At 42.3% G+C, this 19,465-nt stretch overlaps 1 protein-coding gene across 3 annotated transcripts in view; it reads right to left on the bottom strand.

The window, feature by feature from the left end:
• Positions 1 to 2,748: 2,748 nt before the first annotated feature.
• Positions 2,749 to 19,465, bottom strand: part of SYTL4 (synaptotagmin like 4) — a 53,577-nt gene continuing 36,860 nt past the window's right edge. For 2 of the 3 annotated variants that reach the window (XM_008989589.5, XM_008989590.5), the window contains 12 exons: positions 18,686 to 18,787; positions 18,141 to 18,216; positions 17,657 to 17,747; positions 17,453 to 17,541; positions 16,495 to 16,599; positions 15,215 to 15,393; positions 14,826 to 14,928; positions 14,133 to 14,294; positions 9,413 to 9,521; positions 7,540 to 7,639; positions 6,598 to 6,806; positions 2,749 to 4,371 (listed from right to left, as the gene is read on the bottom strand). In XM_008989589.5, coding sequence (XP_008987837.1) covers positions 4,223 to 4,371; positions 6,598 to 6,806; positions 7,540 to 7,639; positions 9,413 to 9,521; positions 14,133 to 14,294; positions 14,826 to 14,928; positions 15,215 to 15,393; positions 16,495 to 16,599; positions 17,453 to 17,541; positions 17,657 to 17,747; positions 18,141 to 18,216; positions 18,686 to 18,787 — 1,474 coding nt within the window. In that variant the 3' untranslated portion in view covers positions 2,749 to 4,222. Of the gene's footprint in view, positions 4,372 to 6,597; positions 6,807 to 7,539; positions 7,640 to 9,412; positions 9,522 to 12,785; positions 13,146 to 14,132; positions 14,295 to 14,825; positions 14,929 to 15,214; positions 15,394 to 16,494; positions 16,600 to 17,452; positions 17,542 to 17,656; positions 17,748 to 18,140; positions 18,217 to 18,685; positions 18,788 to 19,465 lie in introns of those variants that run through there. The other variant, XM_054251504.2, reaches the window with a different exon arrangement.

The raw sequence follows: 19,465 nt of genomic DNA on the forward strand, positions 1-19,465 counted from the left end.
GATTTTCCTCAAAGGATGGGGGAGGAGGGTAGCAGGGTACAAAACATTCTTGAACTTGCTTGTCATTTCCCCTTCTAGGGCATTGGGTAGCAAATGTTATCTGAACCATTGCTTCACAGTTAGGAAAACACTGCAGTGGGAAGATGTATCCAATCAGAGCAGAAAGGGACCCTCTAGCTGGCTAATGGGCAAGAACCCTTTCTTCCTAAGGTCTCCAGTTTCAGTAGCAAAAGACAAACAATTCTCTCCCTTCATCAGAGGGGCCCCCAACTTGTTACTTAGGAAACTTCAAAACCACCACTGCAGGTCGTAGAGAAAGAAAAGAAAAACAGACTCAGCCTCCTGTATTAACTTCTTCAGATACTCATCCCTTTATGAGAGATGGCACAGAGCAGGTGGAAGTCATAAAAGCACAAAAGCCTTACCAGGCCTAAAAATAAATTTGAAGTGGAGCCACACACAAATCCCTGCTCTGACTTCAGTCTCTCTCAATGGTGTGCCAGTGTCTGAAAGCAAAGTGTTTTCTCCCTTGCTGCTGAGAACCTTCTTTCATATAGTCAATGGAACCCAGAGTCATAGCTAAGACTCAGCAGCCTCTCTCCTTCAGCTTTTCTCAGGGGGTCATCAGTGGATGACTAGAGGGCAGAAGGAAGCAGGCTGGGTGGGGAGGCAGAGCTCATAATGCTGGAGCACTCACTGTGTGCCAGGTGCAGTTCTAAACACTCTACTGATCAACTCTGAAGTCTTCACAAGAACCCTATGAGGTAGGTACTATCATTAACCCCATTTTACAGATGAGGAAATTGAAGCTGAATGAGATTAGGCAATTTACCTAAGATCAGACAGCTAGTAAGGGGCAGAGTCAGGATTTCAACATCAGCAGTCTGGCTCTAGAGGCAATGTACTTAGACATTATGCCATCCTGACGCCACTTCTTTTCCTACTTTCCATTTAAAGACAACTGAAAGCTGTAAGCAAGGAGAACGTTTCCGTGTTCTATAATCCCACCCAGACACAAGGCTCAGGGTGGGCTCAGGATGAAAGAGGGAAACGAAAAGCTCTCAACCTGAGAAAATTCAGTCTTTAAAAAGAGTGATAGGGCATAAATCATGAGCCCAGAACAAATGGGGAGAGCAGTGAGTCAGAGAGAAGCTGCTTCCACTGGGGTTTTAGTGGAAATATCATTTTTTAAATGCAAAGTAAAAAATTAGGGAGTTGCTGGGTAGACTAGAACATGGAGGATATGTTCAAAGTTGGAGCAAAAAGGTCATGTCTCCCTCTTCCCTCTAGGGAAATATGGGAGCTGTGAGAGGCAGCAGGTAAGTTGTGGGCAGAAGACAGATACAATGAGTTCATGTGGGAAATTTCTGGTCAGACTAGGTCTGTGGTTCCAAAGGCAAAGACTGCACCTTGGGCGAGATGAATGCCCTTCCTTGTCTTTATCACTAACACTTCAAGTGGCAAACCAGGAAATGCTTGTAAGTTAAAGGCCCAAAGAGAGGAGGCCTACTTCCTCCTGAACAGAGGTCCACCTGGGCCTGACTCAGGAACATTTATATGCAACTGAGGAGCCTTTAATTTCTTTTGAATAGTCAAGTCAATCTTGCTTTCTTTAGGTAAAGTTTTACAGTAACCTCCTTTGTAGTCATTTGAAGATGAGGATTTGAGAAATCCCAACTCCTAAAGTAGGGGAGAGACAGCAGCAGAATAAGGCCCACAGCCAGACCCAAAGGGGCTAGCCCAACCCCTGTATATATTGTATCTCTTGCTTTCTGCCCACCTCTGCCCCATTTCTCCTCCCTGCACCACTCTCTCTTCTCCTGCCTGTCCCTGTTTCTCCCTTTCTCCCTTTCTCTCTCTGTCTCTCTCTCTCTCTCTCTCTCTCATACATACACATACACACACACACACACACACACACACACACTCAGAAGCCGTACAGTCACTAAGTTGGCTAGGTAATGTCCAAAGCATTCTGATTGTCCTTTTTGTAAATTAAACTTATTTCTTTAAGATATTTTAGATGAGTCATCTCTTCCTTTGACTCTTCACTCATAACACACATATCATTCTCACAGGAGGCCTCATAGTGCAGTAGAGTCAGACTTTGGTTCAAAGCCCAACTCTGTCATGTGATAGTGGGCTTGAGTTTCCTCATCTGTAAAATGGGAAGATTTCCTACTTCATAAGCTTATTGGAGAAATTAAAGAAATAGTATATGAAGACTTGTGCATAAAAAGCATTTGGTATATATTAATGCCCTTTTGCATAAGAGGTCAAGAATTGCTTGGGTTCTACCTAGAAATCAAAAGCCTTATTTCTGAGCTGGGTTACTTGGCACCTGTGTTATTTCTCTCTCAAAACTACATAATGGTAGGAGGAGTGAAAGAAAAAGTCCCCGCCTCCCAGAGAAACTGAAGGATCCAGAAAAAAGTGCTTATAGCAGGGAATGTCCTCCCTCACCTCCTGTATGAACATCTCTCTCCTTCCTCCAGCATAGGAGAGTCTACAAAACTAAAAAAGGTAGATACCAAACACAAAGGACGAGGGATGAGAGCTCAGCAAATGTATCAGGCATTTAAGGTATCAGAGAGCAATGTAGGCAAAAGCGAATTTTCTTCAATCAGCACAGGATGGTTAAGGAAGAGCATTTGTCTCTTTGGTTCTTATCCTTCAAGCCATGGGAAAAGCAACAGTGAGTTAGGACATCACAGACAAAAGCATTTATAGAACTAACACATGCAAACATTTGACAAGTGAGAAAGCTTTATTAAAGCACACATACATGTCAGGGGGGTGGGAAACAAAAGAGCAAGTTACAGCCCAGGATCCCAAGTTATGCCTTCCATTACAATAGCAATCCACACCAAATCAATCTTTGAAAACATTCCTCCATTCAGTTCATAAATACAATAGAAACCATTGTAGCTGCCCTTAATCCAGTGTCTTTATAGGAAATCAGCTAGCAGCTGACTCTGTTGAAACTGATTTCCTCTCTGCTATACACTCCTTCCACATACAGCTTTGGGTAGAAACGCTTATCAGAATAAAAAGGTCAGTTTGGATCAATGAGTACCAGAAGATGAAACTTAGCTCACCAGACCCTTCTTTGAAAAGCCTCTCAACACACTACGCCCATATAATATGTAGGTCAAATTTCGGAAACAATAGGAACTGAAAGCTCACCAGGCAGGAAGTCAGAATAACAGGAACACTCTGCCTACATTCACTTAGAGCCCTAACAGTCGCCAGCCTGGAGAAACACTGGGCTAGTTTAGATAACACTTGGTTCTTCTGGCTGATACAGTGGGATGTAGACAATGCTCTGTGTGACACAAACACTAAGACACAAACACTAAGGTGTGGTACATGAGGGTGAATATATCTCATCTTTCATTAGCAAAATGAGGAGCTCTCTCTCCAATGACTGCAATATCAGTTTAAAATGTAGAAAATTCAGCATAGGCTGTGAGACACTTTACCCTCAGTCACTGAGGTCCTCTGAGATCAACTCCTCTCACTGGGCATGCCCATGACTTAGCCAAAATCCATTATCTAACTAAAGTGCTTTTCTAAAGCAGCTCCATTATAAGGGTCCCCCAAAGGTTTAGTAAAGATGTCTAGAACTGGAAAAAGCTTGGGAATTCTGTTGGCATTTCAAAGAAAAGCATTAAGCCAAAGCAAGGTGGAAACAGCTTAAAAACTGGAAAAATTAAATTTAAAAGCCAAGTTCCAGAAGTTTATCAAGGTAGAACGTAAGTTAAAAGCATAAATTGGAGAGGAGAAAGAGGGAGGAACTACTCTCCTCTCCCCTGCATTCCTCTGTCTTTAGTAACTCAACCCTGTTTCCCAGAGCCTTAAAACCCAGACTGGTCCTAATGCCAAAGGTAGCCAGGGCTTCCTAGGGAAGTAGGAACAATAATAGCAAGACAGAAGATAAAAAGTTGTTTTAAAATATGTTTTTAAGTAAACCTTATAAAGACATAAGAGACAATGGACTCTGAAAATACACTAGATTATACACAGAAACATTTTGAAGAGATGCTTATTCTTGAGACTGCATCACTCTAGCCAGCATAATGAGATTTGTAAAAAATACATGTTTGTACACACACACACAAACACACACACACTCAATTAAATTATAAAACTTTGCTCTTGGTTTCTTCACTTCCTCTGACTTGCCCTTCCCAGGGCTGGACCTGCAGAAGAGGACAGGGACTCATAAACCCAGCTTCTGCTTGGCCATCGAGGAACGGAGCTGCAGAGTCCCTTCTGCCCAAGACCCTGGGTACTGTCGCATCTTCTGCCACAGGCTCACTTCTTCCCCAGTCGAGTCCATCCAGTCCACCACTTCCCCATTACTGATCCCTGAGGAGAAACACCAGAGGACGCTAAAGAGGGGCCCCACGCAGCCCACCAGGGAAGATGGGTTGTACAGCAAGAGTAGCCACCCCATAACAGGCAGTTTCCTATGAAGATGGGCTGATGGGCACAGCAGTCTGGGAAGTGCTTCCTGTTGATTCTGTACATGTATTTCTATACTCCTGAGACTCTGTCAAGAGATTCTGTTTTGATGAAATCAGACTCCAAATGGCACACAGTCACTAGAGACTTCCTGTTCTGAGGCTGTTACAGAGTTCTAGTGCCTGACACCTCATGCCAGAGTTGTTGCCAACTGTATTTAAACTTTTTTCTTTTTATTTATTATTATTTTTTGAGATGGAGTCTTGCTCTGTCACCAGGCTAGAATGCAGTGGCGCAATCTCGGCTCGCTGCAACCTCTGCCTCCCAGGTTCAAGCAATTCTCCTGCCTCAGCCTCCCAAGTAGCTGGGACTACAGGCACGCACCACCATGCCCAGCTAACCTTTTTGTATTTTTAGTAGAGATAGGGTTTCACCATGTTGTCCAGGATGGGCTCGATCTCTTGATCTCGTGATCTCCCTGCCTCAGCCTCCCAAAGTGCTGGGATTACAGGCGTGAGCCACCACACCTGGCCAACTTTTTTCTTTTAAAGGTAAACACCTTTCCTCTAGCTGCAGACTCCAGGCCAGAATTGAGGATCATAGGTAGCCCCATTCCTATTCCCTTTTATATCACCCATTAATTCAGCAAACATTTATTGAGTGCCTACTGTATGCCAGGTACTCTTTTAGGCTCTGGAGACACTAGTAAACAAAGCAGAAAAAGTTCCTGTTCTCAGACAACTTTCATTCTAATAGAGAAGACAGAAAATATACAAGTAAACCACTAAGACTATTTCAGGTAGTGAGATTAACATTATGAAGTAAATAAATAGGGTGATGTGTAGTGCCTGGATCAGGACCTACTGTGCAGATGGATCAGTCTAAGGGACTCTCTGAGAAGGTGACATTTGAGCCAAGACCTGAAGGATAAGAAGGAACCAGAATTTCCATTCAGAGAAAACAATAATTGCAAAGGTTCTGAAGTAGGAATGAGCTTGGTATATTTGGAGAGCAGAAAGTCATTGTGATTGAAGCATGGTGAACAAGGGGAAGAGTGATACAAGACGGATCAGAAAGGAATAGAGGGCCCAGGTTACACAGGGGCCTGGAGGCATAAGAACTTTGGATCGTTTTCTAAGCACAATAGAAAGCCACTGAGAGATTTTAACAGGAAACTGACATGAATTAGCTTACATGTGTGAAAAAATCGGTCCAGATGCTTCATGTTAAATGCTCTGTGTGATTATTAATATATAAGTATATTAATATACAAGTGCAGAGACTGGCAGAGAGGGCAAAGAAGAGGATCCGAGACTAAGCTCTGCAAAGCACCAACATTTAGAGTTTGGGTACAGAATGAAGCACCTACAAAGAAAACTGAGAAGGGGTGAGCAGTGACTTAAAAGGGAATCACAGTACAGTGTCAATAGAAGCTCAGTGTTTCAAGCAAAGAGGAGTGATCCACTATGTTGAATAATGCTAAAAGTTCTAGTGAGATGAGAACAACATTTTGGCAAGAGCAACTGCTCAGTAGAATGGTGAGACAAAAGCCAGATCACAGTGAAGGAGAGCTGAAGGAGAGGTGAGAAGTGGAGGCAATTCTTTTTAAGAAACTAGAGTGTGGTCAAGGGAAGGTTTATTTTCATTTCATAAGATTGGAAATACCGGAGCATATCTGTATTTAACCCTGGTAGGTAGGGAGGATAAAACTGAGACATGAAGATTATAGAAGTGAGGTCATTGAGAAGGGGGAGGGAGGTGGTCCAGAGGACTTGCAGAGAGCTTAGCTTTTGCTAGCAAGGACCCTTATTTCATTATTAACAGGATGGAGGATGGAATGTATAGGTATATACATATAGGTAGGTTTGTAGATTTTTTTTGGTGGGAATATGATGGAGTTCCTGGCAATCAGGGTCACATTTATCTGTACACATATCAGTGCATGAGCTCATCCTTCCCCTAGGCCTGACACATAGTAGGCACTCAATAAGTATTGGCTGAATATTTACTGAAAGGAAAGAAGACAACTGTCATACAGAGGAGCTTTGTGTGTTGGGGGGAGGGGTGGTATTAGGAGTAAAATAGACAAGAAGCCTTTTAAACAAGAAAGGATAGGGGAGGGGATCTCACCAGTGCCAACACCCAGCCTGACCCCTCCCAGGAAGTCATTGCTGGCCAGGGGCTCCCGGTCCCACACAGTCAGTTCCAGGCACATGTGTTGTAGATCTTCCAGCCTCACACCATTGTAGACAAATGTATGGTTGTAGTGAGGATTCAGGGTCTTCTTCATCACAGGAGTTTTACGTTTACTGGCCTTGTTCCTCATGGGAAGGAGGTATCTGGCAGAGGGTAGGGAGTAATCAACAGCCTACCCAAAGCTGGCAGTATCTCTCTAAATTCCCCTTTCCCCTATCACAGGCCTAGCCCAGGAAGATGAACCCACACCCAGATCCTAGTACACACGCCCCTCATTGAATCTGCTGAAGCACAGTTCCCACTGCCTCTACTACATCATTCACCTGATTCAATTCCTTTAACCTAGAGAGAAAGTGAATATAAGAGTATTAGTGAGGCTATTCTGTGCTCCACTGAAAACGGGTTTTAAATATTTGGCTCTGTTTCTACTAGACAATTTATCTCTTTAAACAAAACCAACAGTAATATCTATAAGCTCAGCCAAACATGATTTCTAGATAAATTAAGTCAGTGGGTGATCTGTAATTTGGGGAAAGGTTAAAAATTGTTGGGGGGGGAAAGACCTGAGTTCCCAAATATAGACAGTCAGAACACACAGACTTTTATCCAGAATTAAGAGCATGAGTCAGACAAAAGTCAGAACCTGTCTACAACCCTCCTCTTTGGGTTATCAACACTACAGCCCAGTCAAAACTGGGCTCAGACCAGTGCAAAGGTGGTGGAGGTTTCGCCATTACCTAATTTCAGTAACAAATTTGGTTGCTGGGAGTGGTAGGACACACTGGATAATATCCACAGAGAAAGCTAAATTGGGTTCTTCCCTTAGCTCTCTCTTGTTCTGAAACTGGTTAGTTTGAGGCTGGTCGAGGGACTCACCCCTTGACAAAGCTGTCTGAAGTCCCTCCTGCTTTGGCAGCCGTCAAGTTCTTGGCTTCTTTGATCCACACCTGGAGCTCTCCCCCTTCCCCACCTTTACCTGTAAGGGATGTCAGCCATAGCAAGTGAGCCCCTTACACCTCTAGATTCATTTTGAGCCTTCTTTATGCAACACTTTCTTTCCTTGCTCCTAAAGACAGCAAGCTCCATAACAGAACCATGCCTGTCCTGTCTCCTCAGTGCCTAGCACAGTGCCCGCCAGTAAGCAATGGGCGCTCTACTAATAACAACCACAATATCAATAAATGCCTATTGAAAACTGGCTATGTGCCAGATACTATGTTAAGCATTTAATTCTCAAAACAACTCTATGAGAATCACACTATTTTTTCCCTCATTTTATGGATGAGGAAATTGAGGCTTAGAGACAAAAAGTTGCCTGATATAGGTTTAATGATTTAAAAAAGAGGGAACTCCTCCATTTGAGTTCTTGATTCCATCCCCACTTCACAGGACTCATCAGACATCATCAATTTCAATCCCCACCTCCCAATTTAAATATCTCTTTCTCCACTAGTCCCTTCCCCTCAGTCTAAATATATACTAATCTCATCTCTTTAAAAAAAAAAACCTCTAAAAGAAAATCTCCCTTTAATCTTATCTCTTCTTCAAGCTATTCTCCATCTACTTTCTTTCACCATCAATTACCCTGAGGAAAAACAAAGTCTACACTTACCACCTCTACTTCTTTGTCCATTCACTCAGCCTAGTTTATAGTGAAATCTGATTTCTGCTTTCACTGAAAATGCAATCTAATGCCAATTAGCCATGTCTTCTCAGACCTAATCTGGTCTGACCCCCCTGTAGTATTTCAATACTGTTGATAACCCCCACCCCTTCTTCTTGAAGCTCTCTCCTGATAACCTTTTACATCACTGATGTTTCTTTCTCTCCTCACCTTTTAACATGTTCCTGATCTCTCTGGTTCTATACTTGCCTCTCTTCTCTAGTCACCCTACATACCCTCATTGGGGGATCTCATTGATTCCCCCAAACCTTCTAGATGTGACTCTGCCAAAGGTATATTTTTTCAAAGAACTTGGGCTACACATTGCCAATGGATCAAGTGAAACTCTTTAAGTTCAAGGCCCTCTTCAGTCAGGCTCCCACCTCATGTCACACTCCAGCCCCACACCCACATCTAGCTTACCAAAAAAACTCCAATCCCACTAAAATAAGAGACACACGCACATACAACCCCACATTTAAAACTTTTGCTCATGTTAACCTCTTCTGAAAATGCTCTTCTCTCCTCATCCTCCTTTTGTGTCTGGTAAAGTTTTAAGGTCCAGTTTTAATGTTACTTCTTCTTCAAAGCTCTCCCAAATGTAACCAGACATAATTCACCACTCCTATATTTGTGTCCTTTTAGCACATGACTGTCTTTCTTGCAAAACTTAAGCTCCTCAAGGGAAAGCAAATATGGTTTACTCATCTACACAACTGTAGTCACTAACACAGTGCCTGGCATGTTGAATTACTCTTCCTCAACCTGCAACTTCCTGTCCTTTATACTTTACCACCTCTCCTAGCCACCCTTCTCAGCCCCAAAGTTTCTGTAGCTTGCCACAGCTGGACCAAGACCAAGTCCATTTAATAGCCTAAAAAAAGAAAAGAATGTCAACTCTAAGGCATTCCCTTCTGGTTGAAAAAAACACCAAGAGGCTTCCCTAGTAAAGGAATCTCCCGAGCAGATCCAGGGAACATCCCAATCTGATCTCTCCAATAGTGCTGGCCAGTAGCCAGCACCAGCCTTGCACAGAATCTGTGCAGAAGACTAAGAGCTAAATCCAGGTCCCCAAAGAAAACTCACTCTTTTTCCGGTCACCTCCAACAGGGGGTTTGGAGGCTGGGATGTATTTCAATGAAACCACCAACTCGCCTTTGTGTGATGGCAAGCCAGTCTGGGACTCAGCACTGATCTGAAACATAGGGAAACCCAACAGGTCAAGCTGGGCTTCTCAGGAATTGTTGGGACCTCTCCCTGAGAAAATTCTAAAATTATCCCCCAAGAACAGCATCAGGGCAAAAGAGGATACTTCTTCATATGAATATAATCCAGGGTCCCTAGGCCATGGCAGCCCCAGGTTTCTAAGGCAGTTTCGTTAGAAGGAGAACCAACAAAGAGTCTTCTGCAATACCCACTATTATGCCACTTTGGGGGTATAGTTACTAAATTCCAAATACTCTCAAAGATCTTCAAGCAAGGCTGCCATACAAACTCACAATGGACTGACACCATGATGGAGAATCGTGCTACCAGCATTGCTAGTCATAGCCAAAAAGTGAAAACAACCTAAATGGCAATCAATATAGATAGAGTTAAAGGAATAATTGTAGTGTCCTTGTAAGGCATATGGCTTACAGCCATCAAAAAGAATGCAGTGAATCAGTACATGCTGACATGGAAAGATATCCAAGGTGTAGGGTTAAGTCAACAAAGCAAGATGCAGAAAAATATCCCACTTATATTAAAATATATTCATATTTGTACATGTAAATATATATGTATATAAATGATGATTATCATTATCACTTATATTAGCCCTTACTATGTGGTAGGCACTGTTATAAGCACATTAAATGTCTCATTTGGTTTGATGACTGTCTCTATGAGATAGGTACTATTATCCCCATTTTACAAGTGATGGAAGAGAGGAACAGAGAAGTTAAGTAATTTGCTCAAGGTCACACAGTAATTGGCAGAGCCAGGATTCAAATTCAGACAGACTGGTTCCAGAGTCCATGCTTTTGAAGACTATACTACACTGCATAGAAAAACCCAAGATTCGGACAAATTTATCCTCACTTCCTCTAGGGAGGGGAACAGAATAGGGAAAGGAAAGAATGCTTTTACTTTTTCACTCTATATTCACATTTAGTGTCTTTTTAATGAGAATAGTTTATATCATTTGTATGATTTTTAAAAACACAACGTATTTTTAAAAAGAGGGCTTGCAAAAAAAAAAAAAAAGGAGGACGTTCATCCAGGTGCAGTGGCTCACATTTGTAATCCCAGCAGTTGGCTGAGGTGGGCAAATGCTTGAGTCCAGGAGTTCAAGACCAGCCCAGGCAACATGACAAAATCCCATCTCTACAGAAAGTACAAAAATTAGCTAATGTGGTGGTGTGGGCCTGTAATCCCAGCTACTTGGGAGGCTAAGTCATGAGAATCACTTGAACCCAGGAGGCGGAGGTTGCAGTGAGCCAAGGTCACACCACTGCACTCCAGCCCGAGCAACAGAGCCAGAACCTGTCCCTCCCCATCAAAAAGAAAAAAAGAGGGCTTGCAAAGATTTGAAGGCCAGGTGAAACTCTGTTACACGAATTTGAATATGCCACAATTATAAATTTTACATTTATTTAAGTTATCTTTGATCAACGTCTGTCTCTACCATTCAAGTCGAAGGGCCAGGAGACAGGAATGAAGCCTATTTTTGTTCATCCAAGTATGTCCAACACTTAGCAAAGTACCTGGCACAGGTGCTCCATAAATATTTACTGAATGAATGAATGAATGAATGGGATGAGTAGCAGGTGGCCTATTGTCTTTGGCTTTGGTTGGCAGAGCTGCTTCACTCTAATTGGCTCTCTCTGAATGACTTTGTTCCTTATGCTTCAATATCTAGAGCATGAGCTGGTGCAGACTAGAGATGCCCTTTTACCTGCTTGTATATATATATATTTTTTTGAGACAGTGTTTTACTCCCACAGCCCAGGCAGGCTGGAATGCAATGGCGCGATCTCAGCTCACTGTAACCTGAGTCCAAACTCAAGTGATTCTCCAGTGTCAGCCTTCCGAGCAGCTGGGACTATAGGCACACACCACCGCACCCAGCTAATTTTTGTAGAGATGGGGTTTCACCACGTTGCCCAGGCTGGTCCTGAACTCCTGAGCTCAAGCAATCCACCCACCTCAGCCTCCTAAAGTGCTGGGATTACAGGCATGAGCCACCACGCCTGGCCTTGCCTGTGTTAATTGGCTAACCTAGGTCCTCACCAATGCTGGGAAGCCAATAATCCATAGGTCTGGATCAATGTACCATACTCAGAAGATATAGTTTAATATATGTGAGAGACACAAAAGAATCAGGAGATTGATCCAGGCAAGGGAAAACTGCATGGGAGCAAATGGATCGCTAGGGGAAAAATGAAAAGAAAACCATAAATGACAAATGTAGAAATTAAAATCAATACATAATATGGGGATGGCTTTTTTGGTTGTTTATAAAATGTCTACACAATTTATTCATTTCTAGAAAATGTTTTAGAAAATTTCTGTGAGTTTCAGTGGACTCTCATTGGAGTTTAGCATTAGCTAAAAACTGGTATATTTGTTTCAGTAGCACATTTTTATTCTGGCTCCAAATATTTGCAAAGAGCAAATATCACCATGTTAATGTGGTTTCTTCTCTTTATATAAAGCAGTTTTATTCGCAGTAGTTCATGATGGTTTACAGCAACATTTCCAATGTAATTATATTGACTGTAGAGAATGACTTGGGTGCCAAATGGTTAAGAAATTCTAAATTTGTAATAATATGTTATAGTTTGGTAATAATTTCTTTCCTGTCTTTTTATTGATATATAATACTAGCATGTATTTATGGGGTACACGTGATATTTTGTTATAGCCATCACTTTGAACATTTATCAATTCTTTGCATTGGAAACATTTCAAATCTTCTAGCTATTTTGAAATACACATATTTTTGTTGACTATCATCATCTTACTGTGCTATTGAATGCATTCCTGTTTTTATTAGTATTTAAAGGGAAAATTTAATGTTGTCACTATTTTTTTTGCAAGGGCAACAGATATCAAAATATTAGATGTATATTTCCCTTCACTCAGCAATTCCACCAACAGGAATTTCTCTGACAGTTACATTCACAAAAGAAGACCAAAATATATTATAGAATAGTTTTAAGAGCAAAAAGGAATTCACACAATTTAAATGTCTATTAGTGGGGGAATGGTAAACAAATTGTAATACAGGCACATGAAAAAATACCATGCAGCGACAATTAAAATGAGATAGATCTCTAAGTGATGGCACAAAAGGATGTCCATGATATATTGTTAAACGAAAAAAAAAGAGATGTGTACAATGAGGTTCATGTGAGACCGTTTGTGTAAAAAATATATATATATATATATATATATATATATAAATACACGGATGCATATCTGGGCTGCTTAATACAAAATGTCTTTCTTTTTTTCTTTTTCTTTTTCTTTTTTTTTTTGAGACAGAGTTTTGCTCTGTTGCCCAAGCTGGAGTGCAATGGCGCAATCTTGGCTCAGTGCAACCTCAACCTCCCGGTTCAAGCGATTCTCCTGCCTCAGCCTCCCAAGTAGCAGGGATTACAGGCATGTGCCACCACGCCCAGCTATTTTTTGTGTGTGTATTTAGTACAGATGGGGTTTCACCATGTTGGTCAGGCTGGTCTCGAACTCCCGACCTCAGGTGATCCACCTGCCTCCGCCTCCCAAAGTGCTGGGATTTCAGGCATGAGCCACTGCACCCGGCCATACAAAATTTCTAGAAAGATACACAAGTAGCTGTTAACAGTGATTATTTCTAGGGAATGGAACCTACTTTCCATTTAATATACTTTACATTATTTTAATTTTGAACCTTGTGTATATAAGTCCATTTTGGCTTAATTTTCTTAACATGGTTAAAAGTTCAAATGCTTAAAAGGGGGATATAGAGACAACTAAATATTCCTTCTACCTCAGTCTCCATTCCTAGAGGCAGCCACCATGACTAGTTTCTCATCTAACTTCCCAAAGATAGTTTATGGACCATGTATTGTTTTAAACATTTAAAATGCTAGTGTAAAAAAAACTAAAGATGAACTTTGTCATATCATTGTATAGTTCTGATAATCGAGAAGTTGCTAAATAAGTCCCCTGTTTTAGCAATTTCATCTTAACCAGATGATTTCTCTACCCTATTTTATAAGGTAAGTGACTCATCTATAGTTGGCAAGTGACAGAACCAGGATTCCAATACAGGTCTGCACTCAGATCCCAGGCGTGATTATGCCATATTGCTACACTCTGGCCCGAATTGCCATCTCCAAAGTTATATTTTCCCTGGCCTCTGTGACCAAGAGTATAGCAATTGGAGCTCCATGAACTGCTTTACTTCCCCCTTGGAAGTAAAGCGGTAGCTTGGCAAAAGGGTGCAGATTAGGATATACACAGAAGGTTAGCTTGGAGAAGAGGTGTGAGTTAGGATGTTAGGATACACCCAGATTCTGGAAGGTTAGGAGGCAAAGCTTAGGACACATATGAACATTATTTCAAAGCAAAACCATGGCTTCATACTTTGCCTGATTTACACAGCACGCTGGATGTACAAATGCCTCTGAAATTGCTGTCAAACTCAGAAACACCAGCAGGGGACACTAGAACTCCAGAGAAGACTACATTCAAAGACACTACCAACATAGACCAGCAGAGGCTACTGCAGACAATTCTACCTCAAATCCAAACTGCATGAGTTATTAAAGCAGACTACCTTTCCATGTAAAGGGAGGCAATGATCCAGTTTCTTATCAAGCTTCCAGGAATCCATCTGGATCTCTGCCTCTCCAAGGAAAGTGTTTCTGCCAAAACGGCCGTGATGCCAAACTGAGAACTGCAGGGTCCTCCGGGCCAGGAGAGATTCTGGGATCTCATACTGGGAAGGGAAAGTAGAAGCCCAAGATGATTATTAGTTTAGGATAATTCCTCAGACAAGAATATTCCAAAACCTGAGCAACCATTCCTGAAGTCACTAGTCCTGAATACCAAATTCCTTTATATTCCCTAAGCACTTTGAGTTTCCTCACTCAAAGCCTCAACTTACCTCATTTTATAAAAAACCTACCATATTCCATAGGAAGATCTGGAAAATTAGATTTTCCTTGAGTAGGTGAGAGAATACTGAGTCGTCCAAAAACAACTGACAAGGAGATTCCTTATCTCAAATGTCTTTTTAAAATGAGATTTGTGGCCATGTGAATCTCCAACTTCACAACAATCCAGGAAAGGCGGAGCACCTTTGTTCTCTTCACTGGGAAATCAGGATGTGAACAGGTACCCAATGTATCCTCACACACAGACATGGCCCACTGAAACTCATGTCACCTGGCCATGTTGCAGAGGAATAGTTACAGCCTCGGGCACAAGACAAAACAGGTTCTTCTACCCTTGGGGTCTAGATACTTACCCTGAGGGTCTCATCATATAGTGGATTAATGGTATCCCGCTTGATACTAGTTTTTCTTTTTCCTTGGCGGGATTTGTCAGGCAGAAGGTAAGTCTTCACATACCTAGAAACCAAAGAGTATACTGAGTAATTTGCTGGCCTTTCTCAAGCCTGCTCTTCACTTTCCTGCTCTCCATATGAATATGGCATGGTGATATGTGATGTCAAAAATGTCACCTCAAGCCCTCTTAGACATGCCATTCTTGCTTTTTCCCCAATCCTGGTTCCTTTCCTACATCACACCTCCCTGCTCCCAAGGAAAGGGATAAGCTCTGTTCAAGAGTGCCCAGACAGATGCTGGGGTCTGTTCTCCAGTCTCAGAGCATCAGTCAGGTTCCAGAAGCACTCACGGGTTAGAGCGCTTCTTGGCTTCATCAGCATAGGCCAGCTGGTGGCACTCCTTCACATGGACGACGAGACTCTGTGTTTGCTGTTCATACTTCAGGGAAAAGGCAATCCTGCCAGTCACAGAGACGTTCCCGAAGTCACCAGCTTCACTGTAGATGCTCATCATGCTGCCGATTGTACTCTGAAGAAAAAGCACTCACGAACATCTGGGGAAGGCACACTCCACCCCCGCCACATTGTTCATATCTTCCCTCATGATAAAGCCACAGTCACTGAACAGAAGATTCAGAAGCCCCTGCAATGATCCAGTGCTGCCCACACTCCTTGACCCAGAGGGTAAAAGAGAACTACCAGGACTCATAACTGTTCAGGTGAATAAATCAGTTCATGGCTCACCTAGCCTCTTAGCTTCTCTTCTTCTCCTGGTTGTACAAATTTTAGTGTTCATTTTCATCTGCCCCAGGAGGCGGGCAGGGAGCAGAGGCAAGGTGCACGTAAGTCCATTTGGGAACTGTGTTATATACACTAAAACATCGGCTAGAATGGTGTTAGTCACTAACTAAAACAAGGTGGGTTTCTCTTATCCACCTTATGTCTATCAGGACCTATAGAGAAAAGAGATTCAGCCAGAATTGGGAGTGAGTGGGAAGGAGGAAACCCGACCAGAAGTGAAAAGGCACCTTCCTTTCTGGTAGTAATTGGTCTTGTGAGCTGACCTTCTCTTCCTGTGAATGTGAACAAACTCTGTTTACTCTTGTTCTTGACTCTTTCCCTAAATATCAATCTCCATGCTTATAACAGAACCAGGCCCTGATTCATAAATGTTCCCTTAACTTCATTATCCTTACTGGTGTTGTTGATTGTTAGCCATACCCTGATGTTGACTAACCCTGCCAGGGCCCCTCTCATGACACTCACTTTCCTTTAATGTTGGGAATTTAGAGTGCGCTATGATGAAGAAATCTGATCTTGCTCACTTCACAGCCTGGGTACCTCTTTAAAGGATAAGTTGAGGTTATTGCTCACAAAGCTGTGATGAAGAATGTCCCCAGCCTTAATTATCTATATGTAATAATCTCCAGGATGGGGACTCAGGAAGTCACCTAGATGTACACTAAGCATCTATAGTCTAAATTGAGGATAGGAACAAACAAACGCATCTTACTTACCTGAAAAGAGTGACTAGGATGGTTTCCCCAGGTCCCGAGTCTGCTCTAGGGAGGTGCTTCTTTTCTTCCTAGCACCCCAATATGCCTATACCCACAGATCTAATAGAACTTACCATGGAGGAGCCACTTTGCATGCTGCTTCTGGCTAACTTCTGGCGATGTAACTTCACTAAGTAGTCAATGTCTTCTTCTTCTTCTTCTTCTTCTTCTTCCTCTTCCTAGAACAATATAGATTCAGAATTAATAAAAGAAATACCTTTCTTTAGCTTCAAAGACTAACACCTTTCCTTTAGTGGGAGCCATAATTGTCATAAAGCTCCGAGTTGTATGTATATGCACATATTCTTCTTTTTATATGTCTTCCCATTTCAGGCTTCCCAGCTCTATTCCAACCATCCTTCTCATATCTCAAAGAATAAGATAAGAATATTTAATGTTTTTCATAAAAGCTATAACTCTTTTCCATTAGACTTTCCCCAACCCAGCTATCTCTTTATATTTTAACCAAGAGAAGTATTTATTTGATCCCCAGTCATATATCCAGCAATTTATTAGAAAATAAAAGAGATGGCCAGGCATGGTGGCTCATGCCTGTAATTCCAACACTTTGGGAGGCAGAAGAGTGTAGATTACTTGAGCTCAGGAATTCCAGACTAGGCTGGGCAATATAGTGAGACACCCATCTCTCCCAAAAAAAAAAAAAATGAATGAAAGAAATTAGCCAGGTATGATGATTCATGCCTAAAGTCCCAGCTACTCAGGAGGCTGAGGTGAGAGGACAGCTCGAGCCCAGGAGTTCAAGGTGGCACTGAGCTATAATTGTGCCATTACACTCCAGCCTGGGCAACAGAGTGAGACACTGTGAAAGAGAAAGAAAGAAAAGAGATAGCAAAGACAGTCCTTTCCTTTAAGCAAATCAGGAACCAGATTTACTTCAGAAATTTGGGGTATCAAGTTTCATGTTGCCTTTTCCTAAAGAATTAAATAGGTTGATTGAGAATCTCAGGTACTAAAGCCAAATCTAGATAAATAAAATTTCATATAGTGACAGTAAAATACAAGGGCACTTACCATATCTACATTGAGGCCTGGGACAGATTTGCTTCTGTCTCCCAAGGGGCCACTTTCTGGGCGAAGATCTATCACAGACTTGGTGTACTCTGAGGAGAAAACCAAAAAGCCAAATCAGAAGAAACCTATTCTTCTCCTTACCAAGAGCCCATCAAGGGTACTCAGAACTTTAGTCCCAAAAGACCAGTAAGGGAAACCAGTTACCTGACGGCCTGAGGATTTTCCTGGTATTCTTCTTAAATATCATCTCACCCTCATCCACAAATACCACATTTTGACATCCAGGCTGAGTTTCCTAGAAAGGAACAAGGGCACGAAAATGGAAAAGGACAGATGGACAGGTAGAAGGAGTAAGGAAGGATAGCCTTAAGAAGAATGAGGCTCAGATTTTCCCGAAACTATGACAAACTTAAAGGAAAGATTATGTGCCTAGGAATAGTACAAAACCTATTTTCTCACACATTTCAACCAAAACCTTAGAAAATGCTCCCAAGTGACTCTGAACTGAAATTTGTTTAGTTAAATTCCTGATTCAAATTCTGCCTAAGAGAATGGAGGGAGGGAGGGAAGAAAGAGGAAGAGAAGAATGAAGGGGAGGGAGGAAGGGAAAGATGGAGGGAGACAGGGAGGTAAAGGAGGAAGGGAAGGAAGGGAGGGAAGGAAGGTGGCTCAGTAACCTGCAGCTTACCTTTTCTACTTGAGATTTGGGAACAGACATCTTCTTCCATTCTGGAAAGAGGCCAGATTTTTCCAGAGAGTCTCTCCTGGAGATAGATTCACAAGTTATAACTAAGTCACCTCCTCCCCTTCCCCTTGCACCCAGAGATCAAAGCTCTATGGAAGGAAAGCCAGTGCCTTGGGTCATGGTAATAACCAAATTCAGAAGGTATACTTCACATCTGATTTACCTGGAAGGAATGCAGAAGATCAGATAAGCAACTTTGCACAAACACAAACACTCAGATCCCTCATTCTTAAAGGACAGCAGCATCAGTTGCTACAGGGCTAAGAAGAATACTCCAAGGTACTGGGGGAATTGACTGGGGAAGCCAATATGATCCAGGAAGCTGTGCTCAGAGCCAAATCAGTACACGTGCTACGGAAAAGACTTCTGGTGAGGTCAGAGGAAATACTCCATTCAACTTCCTGAGGACAGAAGTCAGGAACACTGATGCTGCAGAACAAAATCGCAACTTGGGTAGTGTGGAGATGAGAGAAATGAGGAAACCTCACCTGGAGGTGCTATCTGAGTCAGCTGTGAAGCTATCCAGACTCTCACTCTCAGTTTCCAATGCACTCTTTCCACTTTTCAGCTTTGGCACTTCAAATAGCACACTACAATAAAAACCAAGAGCCAATATTGAAAGGAAGCAGGTTCTACCTCTAGTCAGGCCTCTTTCCAATCCGTTCACAATTGTAGCCTGAGCGATTTTTCTAAAATAAACATGGGTGTACTTTAAACATATAATAATTTTAATTAAGAAATAGGGTCTCGCAATGTTGCCCAGGCTGGAGTGCTGTGGCTATTCACAGGTGCCATCATAGTGCACTATAGTCTCTAATTCCTAGGCTCAAGTGATCCTCCTGCCTCAGCCTTCTGAGTAGCTGGGAGTACAGGCATGCACCATGGTGCCCAGCTGAGAATACTTCTTTTTTTTGAGATGAAGTTTCACTCTTATTGCCCAGGCTGGAGTGCAGTGGCGCCATCTCAGCTCACTGCAACCTCTGCCTCCCAGGTTTAAGCAATTGTCCTGCCTCAGCCTCCCAAGTAGCTGAGATTACAGGCATGCACCACCACACCCTGCTAATTTTTTGTATTTTTAGTAGAGATGGAGTTTCACCATGTTCCAGGCTGGTCTTGAACTCCTGACCTCAGGTGATCCACTTGCCCTGGCCTCCCAAAGTACTGGGATTACAGGCGTGAGCCACTGTACCCAGCCTCAGTATACTTTTAAAACTCTTGAGCAGTTTTCCATTGCTTTTGGGATTTAGCTGAAACTCCTTAGCATGGCA

The sequence above is a fragment of the Callithrix jacchus genome, chromosome X, assembly GCF_049354715.1.
Source record: "Callithrix jacchus isolate 240 chromosome X, calJac240_pri, whole genome shotgun sequence".
Taxonomy (NCBI): Eukaryota; Metazoa; Chordata; class Mammalia; order Primates; family Cebidae; genus Callithrix; species Callithrix jacchus.